The sequence below is a fragment of the Ambystoma mexicanum genome, chromosome 5p (genome assembly GCF_040938575.1).
Source record: "Ambystoma mexicanum isolate Mex_15411 chromosome 5p, UKY_AmexF1_1, whole genome shotgun sequence".
NCBI classification, from domain to species: Eukaryota; Metazoa; Chordata; class Amphibia; order Caudata; family Ambystomatidae; genus Ambystoma; species Ambystoma mexicanum.
In genome coordinates, this window is record NC_090930.1 from 968,578,067 (window position 1) to 968,601,876 (window position 23,810).

The window sequence follows — 23,810 nt, forward strand, 5'->3', positions numbered from 1 at the left end:
CAGAGGAGCATTGGTAGGTAAAAAAATGATACTCCGCAATTGGAAGTCACAAACTTTACCACTGTTGTCTAATTGGATCTCTGAGATGCATTCTCTTGCAAATGTGGAAATGGTAATTTTCAGGAGACAAAAGGAAACTGAACATTTTTTAGAAAATATGGAGAAAATATCTTGATGTATACTAGATCTCTAATTGTACTCTTGTATATATTTAGAGTTATTGTGTTTATTTTGATTGAAATTTAGTTAATTTTCATTGTAATAGACTTCACTATGTAAATTGTATTGATTTATATCTGTGTTCATTGTTTCATTTTGAATAAATAAAGATTTTTTTTTTAAAAAAGAGATAAAGGACCTCAGAGGAACACCATTTGGACATTTTTATTTTCTGACAGAAACATGGTTTATGGATATCCTGCATTCCATGTTTCATAGTTTAATGCCGGAGGGATATTGGATTCAAAACATTGACAGCTCTATGAAGAGAGGAGGTGGGAGTGCAGTAATCTATTGGTCACATTTTGAAATTTCACATTTGGAACTTTTAAAATGGGATGATACTGTTGAGATTGGCCAACTGGTCTTATGGACATCACCAAGCAGCTCCTGGAGAATACTATTAGCCTATAAGTCACCAGGCTCAGCCAGTTCCTTTTTAGAAGGAATGGACCAGTATCTCACTTATATAGGCAGCAAGTCCACAAACCTGCTTTGTATGGGTGACTTCAGCATTTGACTGGAGGATCTGATAGAGACAGTCTCTACACAATTAAGGGAAATAATGGAGGTGATATACATGGGCACTGTCTAGATGAGCTATTTGCAAGAGGGACGGGAATTGTACGGAAGGACACACTTCCTTTATTATGGACCGACCATTACCTAAGGCTACTTTTCAGTGAAGCAGAATAAGCCTAAAGAACAGTTACACAGCTCTAAAGGCCAGTGTAGCACAGAAGCAAAAGGAGCTGCAAAAAATATCAGGCCCGGAATGAAGGAAAGGCTTAGACTTGATTGATGCCTCACTTAATTGTGATGCCTTTTTGAAACAAGGGGCGGTCATTTTGGATAAAATCTCTACCCTGAATGCTCCTTTGAGAATAAAAGCACCTAACAAATTCTCAATCATGGTTTACCGTCAGTTTAACCGATTTTAAGAAATCATATAGAGAGAATGTGGCAGAAATATAGAACTTGAGAATGCGCAGACAAGGTGAAGATAGCCACAAATAAGTATAGAATAGCAATCTTTGGGGCAAAGTCAGATTTTATGAAGGGAAAGATAGACATTGCTGTGAATCATGCACGTCAATTGTTTTCAGTCATTTCTCACTTTATCTGACCAAATCATGTGACATTGAGTAGTGAAGTGTCAGTAGAGCAGGCCAACGCTTTCAACACCTTTTTTTCTGGACCAAATTAAAACTATCCAGGAAAATATAATTGGTGAAAGGGAAGCAGACAGAGTTCACTCTTGTCCTTAAGGCATATAGTACACATTTTGCTTTTGTCAGGACTGTTCTCAGTGTCTCCTAAACTCTCTGCATTTCAGCCGCACCTCTCTCATGATGCCCAATAAGGAAGAAAACCATGTCTTGGGGTTGCTTGTGGCCCTCTTTCTCAAAGACGAATTGCCTGGCACTTCAGTGCTTGCTTCCCCATGTTGGAGGGACCAGTCTGAAATGCAAATGGCTATTTTGCCTTTGGCATAGCATTGTTAACAGTCCTGAACTTAGACTATACCCATTTATCCAGATTGGCATTTCTGTAATAGGCCACTTTTATTCTAATTGGATAGTATGATATTTGAATGATTTAATCATTGCATGTTTATGCTTCAAGTTTTGCTTTATTGTGTGTGTTCATATTTAATGTATGCACTTTTCTAACTCCGTCTTTAACCTATTTGAATAGCAGTGTTAAATCAATTGTCAGATATTGATATTGTTGTTATCAGGACTATTATTATAGAAGTTAATAACATCCACTTCTTCTGTCTTCCTAATTGTGAATGGAGAAGGCAGAGGGGCAAGCGCACTAACAGACAGATTTTAAAGTTGTATATCCATGATTTCATAGGTGAGAAAGTATTAACGTCACACTGCCTAATTCCATCCAAGCAGTTCTTCACTCATAGCCAACCTGTCTACAGCCAGATGTTCTAGCCTACACCTCCTCTGGACCCCTCACAGTGTAATTAATTAGTGTTTAGAGATCATGGGAGTTGTAGGCCAAAACATCAGGAGAATACCTGTTAATACTGAGGCAGCAAAGGCACATATTTTCAAAGGCTAACATTTTCGGATCCCAAGCAACACCTTTGTCGTCGGTCTTTGTGTTCTGTGTCAAACGTTTTTACTTTAAGTATTATCAGAGGCAGTATTCTCCTAGAACATTGTTTTTATACTGTACAGTACAATACAAAGCAAGCTGACAAAAGGATGAGACAATAATATCCCAAAGCAAGCCTACTAGACATGGATTTGAGATTACTCAAGTTTGTTGATGTCTGGGTGCTAAATCTGCCCAGATACTACCAAACTGTATTACCATTACAGCCACTTGGCCCAGCGGTAATACCCCTGGATTACAAGTGGCGGTGGTGGTGTACGTCCCCATTTTTCTTGAATTTATTGGACTCTGGGGGGATTTTTGGCAGAATTACCACAGCGGTTATTCCGCTGCAGTAGTTCCATTGAAATTTGGCAGAAAGTCTCCGGATATACCTCCAGCTTATAGCTGGAGGTGAATCCACCAACTTTAGGCCAAACTCATAGTTGGGCGGTGCAATAATGCAGCGGTATACAGTAATACCACCACATTTTACCCGCACCGCACCAACTTGTAATGAGGCCCAATGGTACCATACACCTGCTTACATGAGGCTGACAATTCTCTTCCCAAACCTTTAGTTTACAGGATGCAGGGGAACACAAACGAAAAGTTTTTTTTAAACTTTTCATAGAACAATAGCATTGAGGTTTGCTCAAACATCAATTTGTTCATTAATAAAGACACATGTACAAATGTTATCAGGTACACAGCTCAAGGTCAACACTATGAAAAATAGCAAACACTCAGAATGCAAATTGTCAGCTATTAAAAGGATGTTAAAAGGCACAAAAACACAGTATCCACAATCTCACAAATGGTTAATTCTCAAGCTGTAGGTAGTACCAGATGTGTTGGCGTCCATCGGACTGGTGACAACAGTCCACAGTTACAGGCACTGTGGTGTCTGATTCCCCACTTGGATTACTCTGTATAAAATGACCACCAGACGGGTTGTAGCTTTGCTCCATACACGCCTATTCACATTTGCATCGACCGTCACCCACGGCACAGTAAGCATATCTGCCCTGAGCATAATTTGTAGTTTCCTGGTGTTGTATTAATTACATTTGCGAACATTATGCACACTGATATTTTGAATGCAACTGCACTGGAAAAATAGATTGGTTCTTAAGGGACTCACGCACTTTCCACAAAATATTGTCCTTGTGAAAGTGGTCGTTTCTTGAGAATGGACATTTTTTTCAAATTACAAGCTAGGAAACAACTTGAAAATAGTCTCCTATCATAATTTAGGACAGGTAAATCAGCATTTATCCTGGGGTTGAGGGGCTCTATCTAAATGGAACAGGTGTGCCCTCGATGCATACATGTTGCCTGTCACTACTTAACAATTCAGTGTTCTCGAGAACGCTGAACTTACATGATTGTGGTCTTTCCCGCACCATTGGGACCCAAGAGAGCCGTGATGTGACCTTTGAAGAAAGACAAGTTCAGATTGTTGACTGCCATCTTGTTGCCGTCATACTCTTTCGTAACCGACATTAGGTCAACGCCAACTTGTAGTCCTTCCAGGATGCGTTCCTGGCCAGTTCCAGCTTGATCTTGCTTGGAGTATCCTGTGTGGGGAAACACAAATATAAAGCACATAGTAATTACCAAGTGGCACAGTGACCGTGGAAGCAGCAAAACATAGTAAGCTCTCATCCTCATAATTCATCAAGGTATATACCATTTAAGCAATATGACCCGAGCGGTGGGGGTATTACCGATTCAGGTAATGCCCCGGGGCCCATAGTTATAGGCCCAAGTGAAGCCAGGGCCTTAACGAAGGCCCCGTGGCATTACCGGAGTCGGTAATGCCCCCGCCGCGAGTGTCATATTGCTATTAGTACCCCGGCCCACATTATGTGCGTGACCGGGGCACTAAAAGCATTTTTTTCTGTCCCGAAATGCTACAGCGTTTTGGGACAGAAAAAAAAGAAACAACCAAGAAAATGCCCGCCCTGCAAAGGGAAAACGGAGTCCGTTTTCCCTTTCCATGGCGGCCATTTCGGAGCGGATGCGCTGGGAACGCGTCCGCTCCCGAAAAAGAAAAAGAAGCAGGTGGTCAGTGGGGTTGGGAGGGAGGGGAAGAAAAAAAAAAAAGTACATGTGTCCCCGTCGGGGGACGATGGAAGCTTCCAGCCATGTGGAGGCGCGGAGCGGGGATGGCCCCGCTCCGAGTCTCCACACTGCTGGAGGCTGCTTTCGTCCCCCACCAGGGACGCAGGAGCAAGCAGGTAAGTGGGGTGCGGAGGGCAGGGAGGACAGAGGGAAAGGAAGAAAATAATAAAATAAATAAGCTTGCCTGAGTCTCTGGCGGGGGACAAAGGCAGCCTCTCAGCCATGGGGAGGCTCGGAGCCGGGATGGCCCCGCTTCAAGCCTCCTCATTGGCTGAGGGGCTGCCACGCCCCCTGCTGAGGACAAGGCAGCTGGAATCCCGGCCGAGAATCGAAGGATTCTCGGCCGGGTAAGGACCCGGCAAGAGCCAATCAGAATGCGTGTTGCATTCTGCTTGACTCTCGCTGGGTATTAATAGAATATAAGGCAGCGGCAACACCTGTATATATAATGTTCTTATTTCAGGCTAGTTCTGAAATCACTACTGCCAACTGTAATCAGTTATTACATTTGGGTTGTGACATCACAATGCCTACCACTTCAGCCAGAGCAGAATTCCAGCAGTCACTGCAGCAATTAAGTAAAACTGTGATAACCTTTTCAAATTATGTTCTTGAAAAATATCTTTCTGTGACACTTTACAGACAGCTAAAGATCATGAATTGTTTATGGAAGTATGTTTACTTTGTCCACGGTTGGGGTTTAACATGGAAGTGCAAGAACCTTTCTTCACGATATCATGTATTTTCAACCACAAAACGGTTTTTAGATGCATCTTAATAACTATTTTTCTGCAACACATTACATGCTCCCTAATAGTGTATTTTCTTTAATCCGCATACGTTCTACGTTGAGTATATGCATCTAGAACTGGAATATCTTTTACCAGAGCTTCAGCAAGAGGACAGACATTAAAGAGGATCATGGTGTGTGGCCATGTATTATATGGACTAAATCGCCCCCTACCATACGTAAACAGGAATTGCAAGTCACCTCAGAGATCAGAGACATTCTAAAGCAGTGGTCTTTAAACTTTTTAGGCCTGCCTGCCTGTTATGCTTGAGCTAAAACATGGCGCTGGTGCGCAGTGCATTCTGGGGGCACTCAGAGCCATAATGGATATTTATTCCATGCCTCAGTGAAAAGCTGTACTTGCTTTGCTGAAAGACATGCTTTCAATGTTATTTGTTGCTAAGCCTGGTATGCAGCCTCAGTCAAGGACATTCTGCTGGGAAAGCTGGTTTTGTTATGTCTTGCTATGAGTTATGGAATTGTTTTCCGTGGTGTTTTAGAAGAAGAGGGAAGCTTTGCTCCTTGGGGTTACTGTCGGTTGACCCGGCCTGCAACCAACAGTCACTCAGCAATGCGCAAGCGCTAATGCCAGAAGGTTCGAGAAATTGCCACCCCTTTTTGAGGAGGGCATATATGCGGAGCTATCGGAAAGGTCAGGGGGAAACCACAAAGACCTCATCGGAGGGGAGGTGCCTTGTTCCAACCTTCCTGTGGGCTGTTGTGCTCTCTGCCTGGCTGTTACCGGGGTCTTCCAGACGCTTCTGGCAAGATGAGGGATTCAGTTACGCCCACGGTGAAGTATTTTCTTTTGAATTCTCTGTCCTTTCTGTGATTTAGTTCTGTTATATCACTTGTTGCTTCTAAGCTATGAATAAATATCTGCATAAGTGCTCATTATTTCGCTAACTGTGTATCTGGTTGTGAGTTATTGCTTTGCCTACCTGCGTTCAAATTGTTTTCTTGCTCTACAAATGTACTGGTGATGAATAATTGTCTGTGCACTCTTGGTGAGCAAAACACCGTCCCCCATGTAAAATGTGGGCACGCCAGGCTCCCCCAAAAATGCCAAATGGACAGTAAGTCCAAATGGCTATGAACTATCGCGTGCAGTCAATGCACCCTACTCCCAGTATAGTCCCTGGGATCCCCACCTTCTGCCATCACAGTCTCTGGGCTCCTTCATCCCCCCTCCTACCTAGTCCCTGTGCTCTCCCCACCCCACCACAGACACTGGGCTTCCCCCCACCCTGCTTCCACCACTATCCCGTGGCTCATGACCATCCCGCTCAAACCACAGTCACTGGGCTCCCCCACCCTGCTCCCAGCACAGTCCCAGGGCCAGTGGCGGCTGGTGATTTATTTTTTTAAGTGGAGGGGCTTAAATATTCCCTCAAGATATGCCATAGCGACCGAGCGTAGCGAGGGAGCCCAAACCAATCAAGGGGGGTTCGGGCGGTTTCCCCATAGAAATATTTTTTAAATAATGGGTTAAAATGTTGCATTTTAGAACATACTTTAAAAAAAAAATGGGTAAAAAGCCAAACACTTTGCAATTGGTGCAGGGGGGTCCAGGGGGCATGCATGATATCTTTTAGTGGACATCTATGAAAGATGTCCAGTAAAAAGATACCGTCCCTGTCCCCTGAGCCCCACAGTGCCTAAAACAATCAACATGGGGGCCCAGGAGGAAAGCATGGTGTTTTTGACCGGACATTTATGATAGATGTCCAGTAAATAAATACCATCCCTGTCCCCTGGGCTCTACAGCACCTCAGAAGGAGAGCTGATTTTGCCAGGTGGGTAGGGAAATTGTGCAACAAAGGCATTTTTAAAATGCCTTTGTTGTACAACCCTCCTCCCCCCACTCACAAAAATCAGTTCCACAGACCAACACAAACCTACACACAGACACACACATTCACACAGCATGTACACAGCAAACACTATCATTCACAAGACCATCCATCATCATACACTCACTCATAACACAAGCATCCATACACATATTTAAATAAAAAAGAAATGAACATAAACTTACCTTCTGCCCCAATCCTGAAGGTTCCTCCCTAGCGCTCTACCTCCTGCATCATAAACAGGAATTAGGAAGCAAGAACTTCCTGGTTCCTGCACATGCAAGCTGGGGTCTGCGTGTGGGTGCTGGAATGCCCCACTCCAGGCTGCTCTGTCCATACCAGCAAGGAGGTGCAGGAGCTCCCCCTCACACATACAGACAGGCAGTTCCCAAGCCAGCATTTCCAATAAGCTATGCAAGGTTTGTGAAGCAAAATGCCCCCAAACTGAACTGAACTGTCAGCCAGCACAGGAGCACTCCCTCAGCTGGAAAAAGCAGCCGAGGCAGTACTCAGTGTTTTACTGGGATGGCTCCTGGGCTCCTCCATATTCAGGCACTGCTGTAGTAAGACACAGATTAAATGGGGAATTTGAGGTGGTGGCAAGTGCAAGGCTACCGTCAAATTTTTCAGCGCAAGCAGCAGAATTAGTAGCACTTATTGTCGCGCTTGAGAAACATGAAGGGCAGGAAGTGATGGTGTGCAGTGACTATGCCTATGTGGCGTCAACTGTACATGCAGGGTTGTCACACTGGAAAAGGAGGGGCTATCTCCGCACAGACGGTTCTCCAGTACAGCATGAATCCTTATTGAATAGACTCATTAAGGTACTGCAACTCCCAAAAGCTATAGTTGTTGTTAAATGTGCAGCACATACTAAACAAACAGATTTGATCTGTTGCAGGAATGAAGCCGCAGGTGTAGAAGTCAAAAGGGTTGCATATTCTCCAGACGTTTCGCGTTTTGATATTGAGAATATTAAGAAAGTTTGGCAAGAACCATGCTGGTACAGGGGGGGTTTAATATACTGTTGATAACCCAGTTCATAGAGATTTAATGAAGCGCACCACAGGACGAGCAAGAACTATGGAAACGAAGGGGGTGTTCTTTATCCCCCACGGAAGCATTATGGCCACAGGACAGCACTGGAAAGCCAGTGATGCCAGTGACTTTATTGAAAGTCACGCTTGAACAGCTGCCTTACCCCACGCATGTAACTAGAGAAAGTCTTGCTGGCAATATTGCAGAAGACTTGTTCATTCCTAATTTGTTGGAACACGTGCTGTTTATGGTGAATTGCATCATGTGCAGAAAACGTTTTCTTCTGGCCATACACTGATAACGATTAGAGGAGTAATACCTCAACCGAATGGTATGTTTCAACATTTACATATCAACTACGTCTATATGCTGCAGACATGTAATGAATATAGGTATCTATTAGTGGTGGTGTGTCTCTTCTCGAGGTGGATCGAAGCAGGTCCGTGTGCACACCCCGACGTCACTTGCACAGTGAAGTTTTTAGTGTGCAAGGTATTCCCGAGATGGAGTGTGTGAAGTGCTAAGATCCGATAAGGGGCCACATTTTGTCAATGAGCTATTCCAACAAATAGGGCTTTTATTAAGTGTAAAGCACAAGTTCTCTTCTGCGTGTCACCCACAAGTGAACGGGATATGTGAGACACTCAACAGCCTTTTCAAAGAAAGGTGTAACAAGATTAAATTGACTTGGATGAAGGGATGGCTGTATTGCCTACCTGTGGCCTTATACACCCTTCAGAATCAGGCTGGTTTGGACCACCACCTCACCCTGCATGAGCTAGAGACAGGGTGTCGAATGTGAACACCCCTTACACCTCTGTCTAGGATTAGGAGTGATGCCCAGAGTGTAGCTAAAACTTTAGGTGATGGGATGCACGATTATTTGGCATGTATGACTACCATTATTTCTTTCATTTCAGATCAAGTCAAGCATCAGGGGGGACGGTCTTAGAACACGGAAGAAGATAATTCGGCAACCAATCCAAGTGGACTATTACCACCACTTAAGTTATATATTGGGAACCTGAACCTAATCAGACATTTCACCGGGAAGTGGCATGAGTCTTGCTTTAATGGACCATTCCTTGTTGAGGAACTGTCCCCTTCTGCTGTCAAAGTATCAGGAAGACGAGCTTAGTTGCATCTGAACGATGTGAAGATTTATAAAGGCAAGACCCTCTCTCCTACCGTAGCTGACCCAGAAGAAAGACAAGAAGAAGAATTTCAGCGTGTGCAGACCCGATCAATGACTAAAGGGGGACGATAACACAATGGGTGATTAACACATACTTTATTTGGACTGGAATTCAATAGACCCTTGTTATATATATTTAAGCAGAGAGTGCAAGGACTTGCAGAGAAATTCCAGAGATAGAAAAACTTTTAGAAATATATTGAAGCAGTGACTGATGCATCAGAAATATGCCTAAACGTCAGTTCTTGATCAGAAATTGGAAAAGAGACCAATATCCAGATTCATTTTGTGGAGAATATCTGTTTTAAAGTAATAGAAATACATGATACCTGTCAATAGTGAAGTTCATCGGCTTGTAGTTGCTGTCTTTTTGTTCATAGTTCAAACTTACCCCGCTCTTGCCAGCAGTAGAATGGCATTCAAATTGTTGCCCAGATTTCTATGCATGATATATATTTGCATGATCTCGTCGTTTTTATTCCTCATTTTTCACATTCTCTATGATCTTAATGCTTCTACTGAAGAAAGAGTTCCTATGATTCTCTCTACTATGAGTGAAATGACAAATTCCTTGATCGCTATGAGTATGTTAGGAGACATAAGAGAGCTGCAGAAGAAGATAATGAAGGGATAAATACCTATCTAGCTAATTCAGCTCACCTGGGGAATAACATGTGGTATCAACACATGAAAAAGGTAGGGGAAAGTGCATCTGATGAGTTGCTATGTTGCTCTCTCATCCCCTATGCCATGAATACAGTAAGGACTTTCATTTCAAAGGAGGTTTTAACACACAATGCAAAGTGCCTCAGTCATCTTTCAGCATGTACTACTCGAGGACAGTTAAAGAGGAAGTTGGATGACTTTGCAATGGATATCAAAATGGGCGTTTCCATACTGAGATGACTACATAAAGATCATACAAATGGAGAAGGAGCCTGGATGGAAAAAGCAAGATGCTTGTGTATCCTGCTACAGGCAGGAGGAGGTGATCATTTTATAAATAAAGAGAATTAATTGTCCTGATGTGACAGAAATGGCAGGATCACCTGGATGTTGGGAACAAACACAACTATTGATCTATGGATGAGTGCATATCAAGAAGGGATGCGAAGAAGGAATAATGTACTGCGGAGCTCATCTGCTGAAAATAGACTACGTACAAGAAGTACAAAAGGTAATGATGGATGCTTAAAGTCAAGGCCGAGCACTCTAAGCTACCTACATGGGAAGAAAACAAATCAGGCCCAGTAGTGGTAATCCCATTGGTTAATGCTACACTATGCTTCCGAAGACATGAAAAGAACCACCATGTGGGATATAATAAAGAATGCAAAAGCACAATTGACGTTACCAGAATGGGAGAAGGACAGCCTTCCTTATGGATCGATATTGGGCTTTTGGATCTAGAGCCTATATGAAGCTGCCCAAGGATTGGGGCGGGGTGTGTTCCCTGATGTTCATCCATGTTCCAGCATTAGTGATTCCTCAGAGTGATCTAAACATTGGTGAATTTCCAAAAGTGAATGCTTACTTGAAAAAAAGGAGATCATTTGAACTCCTATGGATGAAAAGATAGAATTACTTCTAAGCCAAATCAATAACAGCTTATGACACCATTCCTGAGGAGCACAAGTTATTCAGCAAGACTGTTATGATAATGATAACCATATTTATGCCTGGAATTCAGACAGTAGCGAACACCAAATGGTTGCAAATCACCAGATGGTAGCTTCTGCAGATAGACAATGCTACCATAAAGGTATTCAATGCCATTAAAGAAGAGCTGAGGCCTATACGATTGATGAGCCTCCAGAATAGTTATGTCCTTGATATGATCACAGCAATAGAAGGAGGTGTTTGCGCCAAAATTGGGCCATCATTTTGAACATTTATACCTTCTCACAAATGGGACCTTGACAGAGGCCATAATGATGTTGACAGACCTGCATACTAAGATGGAAAATGAGACAAATGACATTGAAGATGGCAGTCGATTGCCTCCTTGTTTTCATGGATTCCTCAGTGGTTGGCAAATCTATTGAAGGTTTTTGGAGTAATACTGGTGTTGGTGATGTTTGGATTCTGTATAGTCAGGATGGTGAACACACAATGCAAGAAAATGGCAAAGAAGGTGGTAGGAATGAAGATCATGATGTAAAAAATGAGCAAAACGCCAAGGAGCTGACTGATGAAGCTGTCAGGAAATATATAGAGGCTAGCATCGTAGCAACTGAGGGAACAAAGTTTCTTTATCCAAAGAATAACAAGAAGTACGTGGGATGATACGTCAATGGTACCCTGAATGAACAATGTAACTAAATGACCTAGAGTGTAGATAAACGCGTCAAAACAGCAGGCACACTGAGGGGGGTGATGAAGATACGGACACCTAAGAAACACTCCTTCAAGAGAAAAGACCAAGATGTGGAAAAACTCGAAGAGGTGGTCGAGGACTCGACCAGAGGGGGATGTAGAGGAGCAGCTCTGCAGGAGACCCGGCCCCCTTCCTCCTAAATGTTGGAAGCATGAGAACGTGCCATGTTCGACACCTGCCATTGTGCCAATACTGCAGCGTGTGTTTGAAAGAAGATACCCATTGAGAAAACCTTACTGAATGTATCCCCGAAGTGCTGACAACCTAAGGGACGAACTCCCTGAAGTAATATGAAAAAGAGCAAAGAAAGAAGCTAGTGACGTCACAAGAGATCTACACAACGTCTCGAGATACTAGCTAAAGAGGATGTGTGGATCCTACAGAAACTAATGACGAAGTGAAGAATCGAGCAGCATTTTTAAAGCAAAGAAGATTACTACATGTGCACAAAGTGCTACAGAAAAATCAACCGTTCAATAATTGTACAGACACTGCAACACAAGGTAGACTAAGTCACAATAGAAGTTGGCTATAAGTAGTAAATAGAATACAGTCGAAGCGGCCATTGTATAGAAGCTGGACATCGGTATCATGGATTTAGTAAGCCAGGAACCATGAAGAGGGAAGGGAAATCTGTGTTGCGGTGAGAATAATCAGAATTGTGGAGCTGCCGTCACGGATTTCCCCCTTTCTCACCTGAGTTCGATCCTTGCAGGAATTCTTGGAAGGAGCTTACTTGCGTACGGATCGGGTTTTGTACAAGCCCGCGCGAACCTCTTCTGGTTCCAGCGTGCGTTCAACGTTCAGCATCAGAATCCAGGGGTACTCGGAGTCTCCGGGAAGTCCAGGAAACAAGGGAGGTGTACTCGGAGGCGGTACACGAGATCCGGGAATCAAGGCAGAGTAAGGAGGGAGGAAGGGAAGAGGGGGAAATCGAGGGTCCGGGAACCAGGAAACAAGAGATTAGTTACAGCGAACTACGGAGCACATGGCTAGCCACTGCAAGCGGTAGCATTGAGACACGCAGGGCCGTTGGGGCGTGGTCTCTTTGTAGAATGAGCTACGTCTGACGTGGAGGCTAGTGGAGAGCGTACCACGTTAGACGGCCATGTTGGAAGTACCAAGGAGTGCAAGCCCCGTTGTGACAGACCAGGAAGTCCAAAAGGGACACGCTCTATGGATCATGACAGCATGCATCCTCCGAAAGCCTGTCCCACCAGGTTTGCCGGGGTGTATGAGATGTCTTCTGAGCAATCGAGGGGTATTCAGATTTGAAAATGGTTCCCAGGTTCTTTCACTAGGAGGATATCCTTTCCACTCAACCATGTATTGAAGATGACCCCGTTTATACCTGGAGTCGCATATTCTGGATACTTCATATTCCAGCTGATCGTCCACAACCACAGGGTTGGGTCTGAAGGACTTTCGGGAGGACTGGGCGTAAGGTTTTAATAAAGAAGTGTGAAAAACTGGATGAATCTTCTTCCAGGAGTCTGGCAATTTGAGCCGGAATGTCACTGGGTTTATTATTTCCTTTATGGGAAAAGGGCCATAGTACCGGGGAGCCAGTTTGTTTGGTTGTAAATGTCGAGGCATTAGTTTCGAGGACAGCCAGACCTTATCACTGACTGCATAAGAAGGTCCTGTTCTTCTTTTTGAGTCTGCATAATGCTTGGTGTGAGTTTGGGCCTTTTCTAAGTGTTCTTTGGCTTCCTTGTGTATGTTTATGAGAGTTTCAATCCAGGAGTCAAGTGTTGGTACTGGTGTGGGATGTGGGAGAATGGAAGGTAGAACCGAAGAGTGGAATGCTTGGCTGCAAAAAAAAGGGCTGGTCTTGACCGGCGAGTGATCAGAATTGTTATAGGCGAATTCAGCCACAGGTATTAAGAGTGACCGGTCGTCCTGTACCTTGGTGACGAAACAACAAAGCTATTCCTCCAGGGTCTAGTTCACACGTTCGGTAGCTCCGTTAGTCTGTGGATGATAACCTGAAGAGAGGGCACGTTGGATTCCTAGAATACGGCATAAGTGTTTCCAGAATTGAGAGATGTATTGAGGTCCCCTGTCTGATATGATCTTGGAAGGGAGTCCATGAAGTCGAAATATGTGTTCCAGGAAGATGCCAGCGAGTTCTGAGGAAGATGGCAATTTGTACAATGGTGTAAAATGAGCCTTGTGGGTGAATAAATCAATGGTGACCATGATAGTCGTGTAACCTCTGGATGGTGGTAATTCCACAATAAAGTCCGTAGCGATGAATTCCCAGGGCCTAGACGGTAGCGTAGGTTGAAGTAGGAGACCTGCCGTTTCTTGTTATGCTTGCAGACTGCACAGGCTTGAATGTACCGTTGAACGTCAATTTTAATTTTAGGCCACCAAAATTGTCTTTGTATGAGACGGAGGGTGTTGGTGACGCCACGATGTCCGGAGTGAAAGGTATTGTGACAGAGGTTAATAATCCGTTGTTGTAGTCTCTGTGTGGGAATGACCAGGCCATTATCCTTAAACAGGTACCCGTCTCTTGTTCTAAGATTCCACCGATTCTTCCCCGTAAATTCCTTCCAGATCTCAGAGGACTGGGTCTGCATCGGAATGTCTTCCAGGAAACCGATTGCTTGGGCTACAAAAATTGTGTGGGGAAACATCTTTGGGAAGGACTGATCTTCAAGAGTTTCGTAGTCGGGACGTCGGGATAAGGCGTCAGCATTTATGTTCTGTGATCCGGGGACATGATGGATGTGGAACTGGTACTGGGCAAAGAAGAAGGCACAACAGGCTTGACGACTATTCCTACATTCCAAAGATTGTAGAACTTGAAGATTTCGATGGTCTGTACAGACCTGAACAGGCTGTTTAGCTCCCAGAAGTAGATGACGCCATTCTGTGAAGGCTTGACAGATGGCTAACAGCTCCTTTTCCAAGACGGAATAATGAGTCTCGCTGGGAGTCAGGGTTCGTGAAAGGTAAGCAATGGGATGTTCTAATTTGTCCTCGAATTCCTGTTTTAGCACTGCTCCTATGGCATAGTTAGAGGCATCCGTCTCCACTAGAAATGGTCGATTAATATCAGGTTGAGCTAGGATGGGGGCTTGAGTAAACTCCGCTTTTAATCATTGGAATGCCTTATCTTGAGCTGATGTCCAGAGAAAGGGAGTATCTTTCATCAACAATGCAATGATCAGTTGAACTATCTCAGAAAAGGACGGTATGAATTTCCGGTTAAAGTTGGCAAGCCCCAGGAAGGATTGAATCTGTTTCACGGTAGTGGGAACAGGACAAGATAGTATGGCTTTTACCTTTGAGTGGTCCATTCCAATTCCTTCTGGACAAAGGACAAATCCTAGATAGTGAACAGTAGAGACATGAAAAAGGCATTTCTCGGGTTTAGCTAGGAGTTTGTGTTCACATAGCCATTGTAAGACTGCCTTAACAGGTAAATCAAGATATCGTCCAGGTAAACTATGACCAAGAGGAACAGCATGTCAGAAAACACCCTATCCATGAAACGTTGGAAGACCGCGGGGGCATTAGCGAGTCTGAAGGGCATGACAAGGTATTCAAAGTGACCAAAGGGTGTTCTAAAGGCTGTTTTCCATTCGTCTCCTTCCCTGATATGGATCAGATGGTAGGCACCCCAGAGATCCAATTTTGTGAATACTACAGCTCCTCTCACCGCTTCCAGGATATCTGAGATTAAGGGCAATGGGTAGCGATCCTTGAGGGTGCATTGATTTAATCCACGATAATCAAGACAAGGCCTAATCTTTTTAGTGTATTTCTTGGGAACAAAAAACAATGAAGCTCCAGCTGGAGATTTGGATGGCCTTATGGTGCCATTTTAAAGGTTGGTATCCAAGTATTCTCGGAGGGACCTCTTTTCTGGTTCAGATAAAATGAACATCCTTCCAAAGGGAATCAATGCTGAAGGTTCTGTATCAATAGCACAGTCTTCAGGTCTGTGAGGGGGTAGGGCCTGGACTATAGCAGTTGAAAACACATCAGCGTATTCCTGATAGGCCTTAGGAACCTGTAGGATATTTGAAACCATGAATGGGCCTTGCTGGTCTGTTGGCGTGCCTTCGGAAGTTGTCGAGGAGGAATCCAGGAATAGACAATGAGACATGCAATGCTCAGAACCAATAAACAAGGATCCTGCTGCCCAGTTGATATATGGGTTGTGCTTCTGTAACCAGGGCATACCCAGTACCATTGGGTAATGAGCTGACTTTATGATGTCAAATTTGATCACCTCTTGATGATGGTTTATTGAGAGTTGGATCTCTTTGGTCTCTAAGGTTATGGGTCCTGAAGAAAGAGGTCTTCCATGGAAGAGGTCTCGAGTTTCATATGGAATGTGGTGGCTAAAGACCCAATCTTGATCTATGAATATCCCCATGGCCCCACAATCCACCAAGGCCAAAATGGGGTAGGTCTCATTCTTGAATGGCGATAGAAAGGCCTGTAGAATCACTAGGTTGTTCTGTCCAGGAGAGTTCAAGGATGGAATAGATGTGGAGCAAACATCTCTTTCCCGAAGCCTTGCTCCATCTAGGATCGGGAGCTGGCGTTTTGCGAACGCCGTGGAGAGGCTAGAGGACACTCTCTAACTAGATGTTTATCCGAGGCACAATACATACATAACCCTGTGTGGATCCTTCGCATCCTTTCTTGCAGGGATATGGGTCCACGGAAAGCCCCTAACGCATGGGTTCTGGATCGTTAACAGAGGCAGGAGTAGGGTCAGACTTTGAGGAGGTCTCAATGGAAACCCTCTGGAAGGGCATCTTGGTTTTCTTCTTCTCTGCCTTCCTTTCCTGGATACGAAAGTCTATCTGCATAGCGAGATCCATAAGGGCCTGGAATGAACTTGGGCGAGCCACTCTGGCTAGTTCATATTTGATGTCTTCATTTAGCCCCCTTTGGAAAAGAGTAAAGCATGCTTCTGAGGACCAATCCGCTTCTTTAGCCAATTGTTTAAATCGTGTTACATACGTAAGCATGTCCTGGGAATCTTGCTGGAAATCAAGTAGACGTTCCTGGGCGCTAAAGACCTGTTCTGGGCGGTCAAACATGGTCTTAAGGGCCTCTATAAATCCGTCGTAATCATCCAGGAGGGCATCTCCAGAATTGACTAAAGGTGTGGCCCAGGTTAGTGCATTTCCAGAGAGGTGTGAAATTATAAAGCCCACCTTAGCCCTGGGGGTAGAAAAGTAGTAGGGCTTAAAGGTAAAGTGGACTAAACAAGAGTCAAGGAATCCACGAAGGGTTTATGCAGACCCATCGTATTTATCTACAATGCCGCCCAGTAGTACGCTTTCCTTTGTAGCGGAATCACGGGAAAAAATGAATTGTTTTAATGCAGCATTTTCCGCTTTCAGATTCTGTACCTCGGTCATTAATTCTTGCATGCGACGCATGAGATCCTAAACGGCCGCCTCCATGTCCGATTCAACTTCAGTCGTTTGGCATCTCAATATGTCACGGATTTCCCCCTTTCTCACCTGAGTTCGATCCTTGCAGGAATTCTTGCAAGGTGACTTCTTGCGTACGGATCGGGTTCTGTACAAGCCCGCGCGAGCCTCTTCTGGTTCCAGCATGCGTTCAGAATTCAGCGTCCAGCGTCCAGGGGTACTCGGAGTCTCCGGGAAGTCCAGGAAACGTGGGAGGTGTACTCGGAGGCGGTACACGATATCCGGGAATTAAGGCAGACTACGGAGGGAGGAAGGGAAGAGGGGGAAGTCGAGGGTCCGGGAACCAGGACACAAGAGATTAGTTACAGCGAACTACGAAGCACAGTCTAGCCACTGCAAGCGGTAGCGTTGAGATGCGCGGGGCCGCTAGGGGGTGGTCTCTTTGTAGAATGAGCTACGTCTGACGTGGAGGCTGGTGGAGAGCATACCACGTTAGACGGCCATGTTGGAAGTACCAAGGAGTGCAAGCCCCGTTGTGACAGAGACCAGGAAGTCCAAAAGGGACGCGTTCTATGGATCATGACAGCTGCATGGTTAGGTTGTCTGGCCTGGAGTCAAGACTGAAGCATCCAAGGTCGGCTATCTATTCTGGAAAGAAGCGAACATGCAGAGGATGAATCATCCCTTGTTAAGGTGCAACGAAATAAGACCAAGAGTGCCAAGTTTAATTCATTTAGAGCATTTAAAACCTGCAAAATTGACCAAATCGTGGTCTCCCGTCGTGTGGGCCAAGGATGAAAATAAAGTTTGAACTTGGAGTCCTAGAACATGATAGTGAGTGCTCTCACTCCCGTGCATTCTCAAAGATAAGGATACTTTGCAAGGCCAAGTACAAAGACAATCTTCATGGCAGAAAGCATGGGTGATGAGAGATGCTGGGCTAATTGGGTAGGGAGTAGTGTCATGGGCCATCTCTGTGCACCTGGGTCTGCGCTTATATGCTTGTGAGTAAACAAAATATTCCAGACATGGCACAAGCGTGCCAACCAATTATATCAGTTCATATATTGAAGGACACTAGTTTGAAGACCAATGAGAAACTGTATCCAATGTTTCTGAAGATTACATGTTTTAGAGGTAGGCATATGTTGTCCACTTGATAGTGGACAGCCAGTCATAATCCTAGTTCCTATAGAAAGTATACTTAGATGTTCCCCTTAGCCAATCCCAACCCTTGATAGGTTTTTCATTATTTGCCATGTAGTATGATGTCACCTCTGCCGTACGTTTGATCTAAAAGCTATTATTTGTGTAAAGAAAACTCACTAGAGAAAACATCCTACCTTTCCTGGACCCACTCAAATTGGAATCCACCTGCACCTCAGACACTCAAGTCTTAGCATCAGTTAGTGTACTGGTGCAGAGCTCAGCTGTTTACACCATCACCCCATAAACCCACAAGAGAGCCAAACCCTTTGCGTACGTTAAAGCATGCTACTCCCAAGAGCTTGCTGACCTTAGGTCCAAGAAACGAACAGCAGAAACATGTTGGAAAAACTCCCCTACGGTCACCCTTAAACAGGAATTCAACACCCTGGCCAAACAATACAAACAGTCAATGATCGAAGCCAAAGCATCCACACATAACTTTAGAATAACCAATGCAAACTCTAATATGCACAAGCTATTCACCATCCTCAGAGAAGTGGAATCACCCATCTCTCAAGCGTCATCCAAGAACAAAGACCTTGCCTTTTGTACCAGTATACAAAATGCTATGTTGCCAAAAAATGGACATGCTACAGAAATAAATTGCCGTCAAACAAGCCATCACGAAACTTAGGCCACAAAAAAACCCTAACAATCAAAGCATCAATTGTAGTACATCTGACATGCCTCAGTTTGCATTTAACAATATAACTACCATAGACACATTACATAGCTTGAAAAGTCTTGAGCCCTCAAGATGCAAAGGAGATGTTTGTCCAGCCCCACTCATCAAAGACTGCACAGAAGTACAGGCCCCTTTCATCACGACATTCATCAATACCATCTAGAATCTAACCAAATCCTAGGTGTCCGACAATCAGGATTTCACCCTGGCCTTAGTACTGAGTCGGCACTACTTGATCTGAAAAACAAAATGGACGACATTAGAGACAAGGGAAAACCGCCCCTGCTACTCCTCTTAGACCTATCCGCAGCCTTCGACCTGGTACATCACAGTATTTTATGTCACCATCTCACCTCTGCAGTTGCCTTCTCTCACAGAGCAGCAGCTTGGATCACCTCCTTCTTAGAAGGTCGAGTTATGAAGGTATTCCATGACTAAGCTAGAGCAGCACCTGCTCCCATCAACTCTGGAGTAACCCAAGGCTCTTGTGTCTCTCCCACACTGTATATCATCTTTACTAAGTCGCTCTTCAACCTCCTAGATGCTCAGGGTATTACTTACACAGATTACGCAGATGATACACAAACCCTGCTCCCACTATCAGGCAACTACACCCAAGACTTGCTAAACGCCACATACACCTCCAAGCATGGATAGCAACCCAATGCCTCTTCCTCAACGATGAAAAGAGAACTACTTCTAGTCGGTCCACACTCAATCCTAAACAAATTGGATGCAGATTGCACTGCCTTCAACATAGATAGCACAATGATTACAGTATCACCGGCTGTGAAGACCGTTGGGGTTTACTTAGATGCTACCCTCTCCCTCTCCCATAAAGTAAATGCCATATCCTCATCTGCAGCATATGCCACTAACCACCTCATTGCAGCCAGACCATATCTATCTGAAGATAACTGCTCAACTATTGCACAAGCAGTGATAGGCGCAAAAGTGGACTAGTGCAACATCCTTTTCGCCTGCACATCTTCACACAACATACACAAGCTCCAGATGATTCATAATAATGCCCTACGAGCTGCATTAAACCTACCTAGACATCACCATATGTTAAACCATGTTCACGTAAATACAATCTGATTAAGAATGTTGGCCTAAGCGCATTATCATTTGTATTTAAAAAACTGCAGTTAAACAGATCTAAATAGAGTTGACTTCGCTGTCATCTTGAAACATCCACCATTTTGATTCTAACCGCTGCTTTCTGTCCTGAAATGGTTAACTGTGTTTTCAGCTGCCAATAAGCAGAGTGAACTTTGAGCATATGTCAACATTAAGGATGCTGAGAGCAGGATCTTTATTCAGTGCAAAGAGACTTTGTAATCAAGATGAACTGCCATTCAAAGTGTTATCTGTGTCTACAAGCCTCATCTTCATTCAAACAATGGAACACAATACTAAGCAACTGAAGCCATGTGCTTTGGGAGAAACCCTTTGTGATCATCTCTTGGAACAAGACTTACCCAAAAGCTCAAGAACAAGGAAGAGTCTACATGGCCACGAAAAGCAATGTTTGTCATCATTGTATTTCGTGTGTAAAGGATTGTGTCTTAAACCTGGAAACAACAATGCTGTATTTGCTATGTGAACTGGGCATGAACTGTGGCAACTGTGTAACTTGAAGAGGGGCTGGACAATGTAACCAGGCTTGGGAAGGAAGTATAAATACTGTGAGTTTTGTAATGTCTCTCTCCCCTCACGGTGTCTGCTGGTACACACTGCGAGACGCTTGACAGCCAGATAGCTATCTGCTTTCATATTTGTATCTGTACAAAATAAAGGTTATACTTATAACTTTGACTTTGTGACTGGCAGATTACATCTTTGGTGGTACTAAGCCTTGATATTCCTCACTGATCTATCACATATATCTGAGGCCAGGAAAGTAGTACACTGGCTTCTGATGCGGCAAAGAATCCAAGACACTCACCATTACCCATGGGTGCATATCAAAAGTGGCCCCACCATACCTAGCTCAAAAAATTGTTCTTCATCAAACAGGCAGGCATACTAAAACACCCTACACCACCAGGCTGATGCAACCAAAACTCAAGCGAACCACAGCGGGAGGCTCAAGTTTCCCAGTCCTCACTGCAAAACACGAACGCCCTGCTGCAGCCCCTAAGAGCAGAACATTTGTATGGGCCTTTCGAAAAGCCCTAAAAACCTGGCTATTTGCCTCAATTAGTTGACTGTAACACTGCCATCCCCACCCAAATCAGTAGTCTAGGTGTTGAAATTGTACTTGTCTCTGTAACCTATGCACAAACATTGTCATGCTTGTACCTGTATGTGTGCCTTTTCCTATGTACCCTACCTATCCATATGTACCACTGCCTAATCTTGATCTAAGGACTTTCCCAGCATATGGGCTCCATGTCCCCGGATTGTAGTGCCTTGATGCCTGAGGGCTTGTGTGCGCTTTATAAATGCAAAAAATTAAATAAATAAAATAAAGATCACTGAGAGACATGAGTGTATGTCCACTGATGTTCGTTGTAAACTCTGTTTTAGATAATAGTTAATAAAACAGTACTTTGCCATCTTCCTGAATTGGTTTGGTTATTTTGACTTGGAGTTATTCTGTGTGATCCCAACCATTACAGGCACGTTCCTTAAGGGCCCTAAGCTCATCATACCTATGAGAAATGTAATAAATGTCACGTCATTTGACATTACTAAGCATCTGGGGCACAGTCCAGTGCTACAGTATGCTGGCAAACACATACTGAGGGAAGGTTGTTGAAGTCAATGTTTTGGATTACAACCTCCCTCAGCCCTCCCCACTTAATATCCTGGGTAGGTGTGATGGGAGTTGTATCAAAAAATATTAAGCAAACAATTGGAGAATAAGGGCATTGATTATTTGAATGCAGGCATCTCAGAGACCGACAGAAAATGGAATAACGTCACATCAATTGACTTTACTAAACACTGCTAAAAATAACGACAGTGTCCTTACAACTGTATCCTGGCATAGACATACTGAAGCAGTGGAAGCAGGGTCTGGGGCCTGCAGTTTGTGAGATGTTTCCACTTCAACTCCTAACAGTTATCCTCATGGAATATCCTTGGTAGGGCTGTTATAGTAAAACCATTGGTCAACAGTTGCTCACAATGGGCGGCTAAACTCTACTAAACATCAGGGGCAATTGCATACCTGAACGAGTGCTCCATGAACCCCCTCACCCTCAAAACCTCTATACTCTAACGAGAAAGGTTGCACACCGGCAGCACTGTTAGGTCTACAGCACTCTGCCTGGTCAGAGATTCAGAATGCAGGCATTGCTCATCTAGATGAGTTCAGCATGTGGGCAAATGGCAACTTGTGCTACAAGAGCCAATCGGACTAACATCTCCCATGTGCAGATGCACAAGTAGAACAGTTTGGTACGCCCCATCGGCAGGCTTTCTAATTCCACAATATTAAAAAATCATACCTATGGCACAAATGGGAAATACCATCATTAGTGCTGTGCACAGTAGGATTGTGCCTTAATATAGTGCAATGCACTGTAAAAAAAATGCCTTACAGTATATAGGTTTGCTGAGTAGCAATGGGAGTAGAAGGAGAAGTCTGCATTGGCTGCCCATAGAGGCAAGAATTGATTTTTGCTTGCTTACAATTACCTTCAAATGCTTAGCTAACCAATTGCCGGCCTATGTGGCAGATAATGTGCACACTAATAGAGTTTCTAGGGACCTGAGATCCAATATTCTTAAACTATTAGAAGCTCCCATCATCAATCTTGTCTTTGTCAACAAATGTACGCTCTGGGTATCAGCACCCAAAAAATTGAATGCCCGGACTCTGGAGCTCAGAAGTTGTGAGTCCATTGGCATCTTTAAAAATAAATTAAAAACGCATCTATTTGGATGGGTAGCCATCGCCCTGGTTGATAATCTCTCTAGGCCCGTTTGTCTTTTTACTGTGATTTGTGTTGTTGACTTTGTTCTTGGCGCCCGTATGCCTCTGGGTATTTTTGGTTGCGCCATAAATAATGTAATTAAACTAAAGGAGTAGGATATCAAATCTTAACGCCATATGCACCTTACTGTTTACCCTAGTAATAATAGTTAATGGTATTTTTCATAGCATGTACCCCAGCAGTGGCTTGGTTTCGAATGATATCAGTGAGCTCAGATAAAAGTGTGTACTTTTATATGCTAGTATCCAACAAGGCCATTTTTTTTTAACATACACCTGCCTGTTCCCACAGCACAAGGACCCTGCTACAGAGTTGCCCTATGCTGAGGGGAAAGTCACATCATGGATGCTGTTATCACATGAATGAAAGTGTGTCCTAACAAACTTCTATCAATAAACAGCCATTAGCTCGATGATGCACTGTAACATTAAGGCTCAATCTCATCTTGCATACAAGGCAGACAGAAATTTACCATTACAAAGGGGCAAATCCCCACCTTTGTAGGATACACATGGCCAGGGGGGACCAGACCATAACTATCGGGCACTTTGCAGGAATGTTACAAATGACTCCACAGCAGCCAGGTGTGCCAAGTCTATATTATTATTCAATTTAATAGCCTGCGGCAGGCAAATAGTTTGGACATTTGTATCCTGAGCCATCCACTGAGTCAAAAGTTATTAACAATAGGATGCATGCAAACGTCAATTCTGTAATGTTGAATTGCTGTATTTTCACATGATTGCTTTCTTTGACTAATTAAGCATTCCCATGTAATTATTTGCTCTATTGGTAAAGAAAAAATGAGCCTGTCAGCTAAGATGATGTTGGTTGTGTGTCA

General features: G+C 43.9%; 1 protein-coding gene across 1 annotated transcript in view; it reads right to left on the reverse strand.

The window, feature by feature from the left end:
* Positions 1-23,810, reverse strand: part of ABCA13 (ATP binding cassette subfamily A member 13) — a 2,251,223-nt gene that overhangs the window by 1,673,242 nt on the left and 554,171 nt on the right. Inside the window, exon 23 of the mRNA XM_069613428.1 lies at positions 3,719-3,914. Coding sequence (XP_069469529.1) covers positions 3,719-3,914 — 196 coding nt within the window. The remainder of the gene's footprint in view (positions 1-3,718; positions 3,915-23,810) is intronic.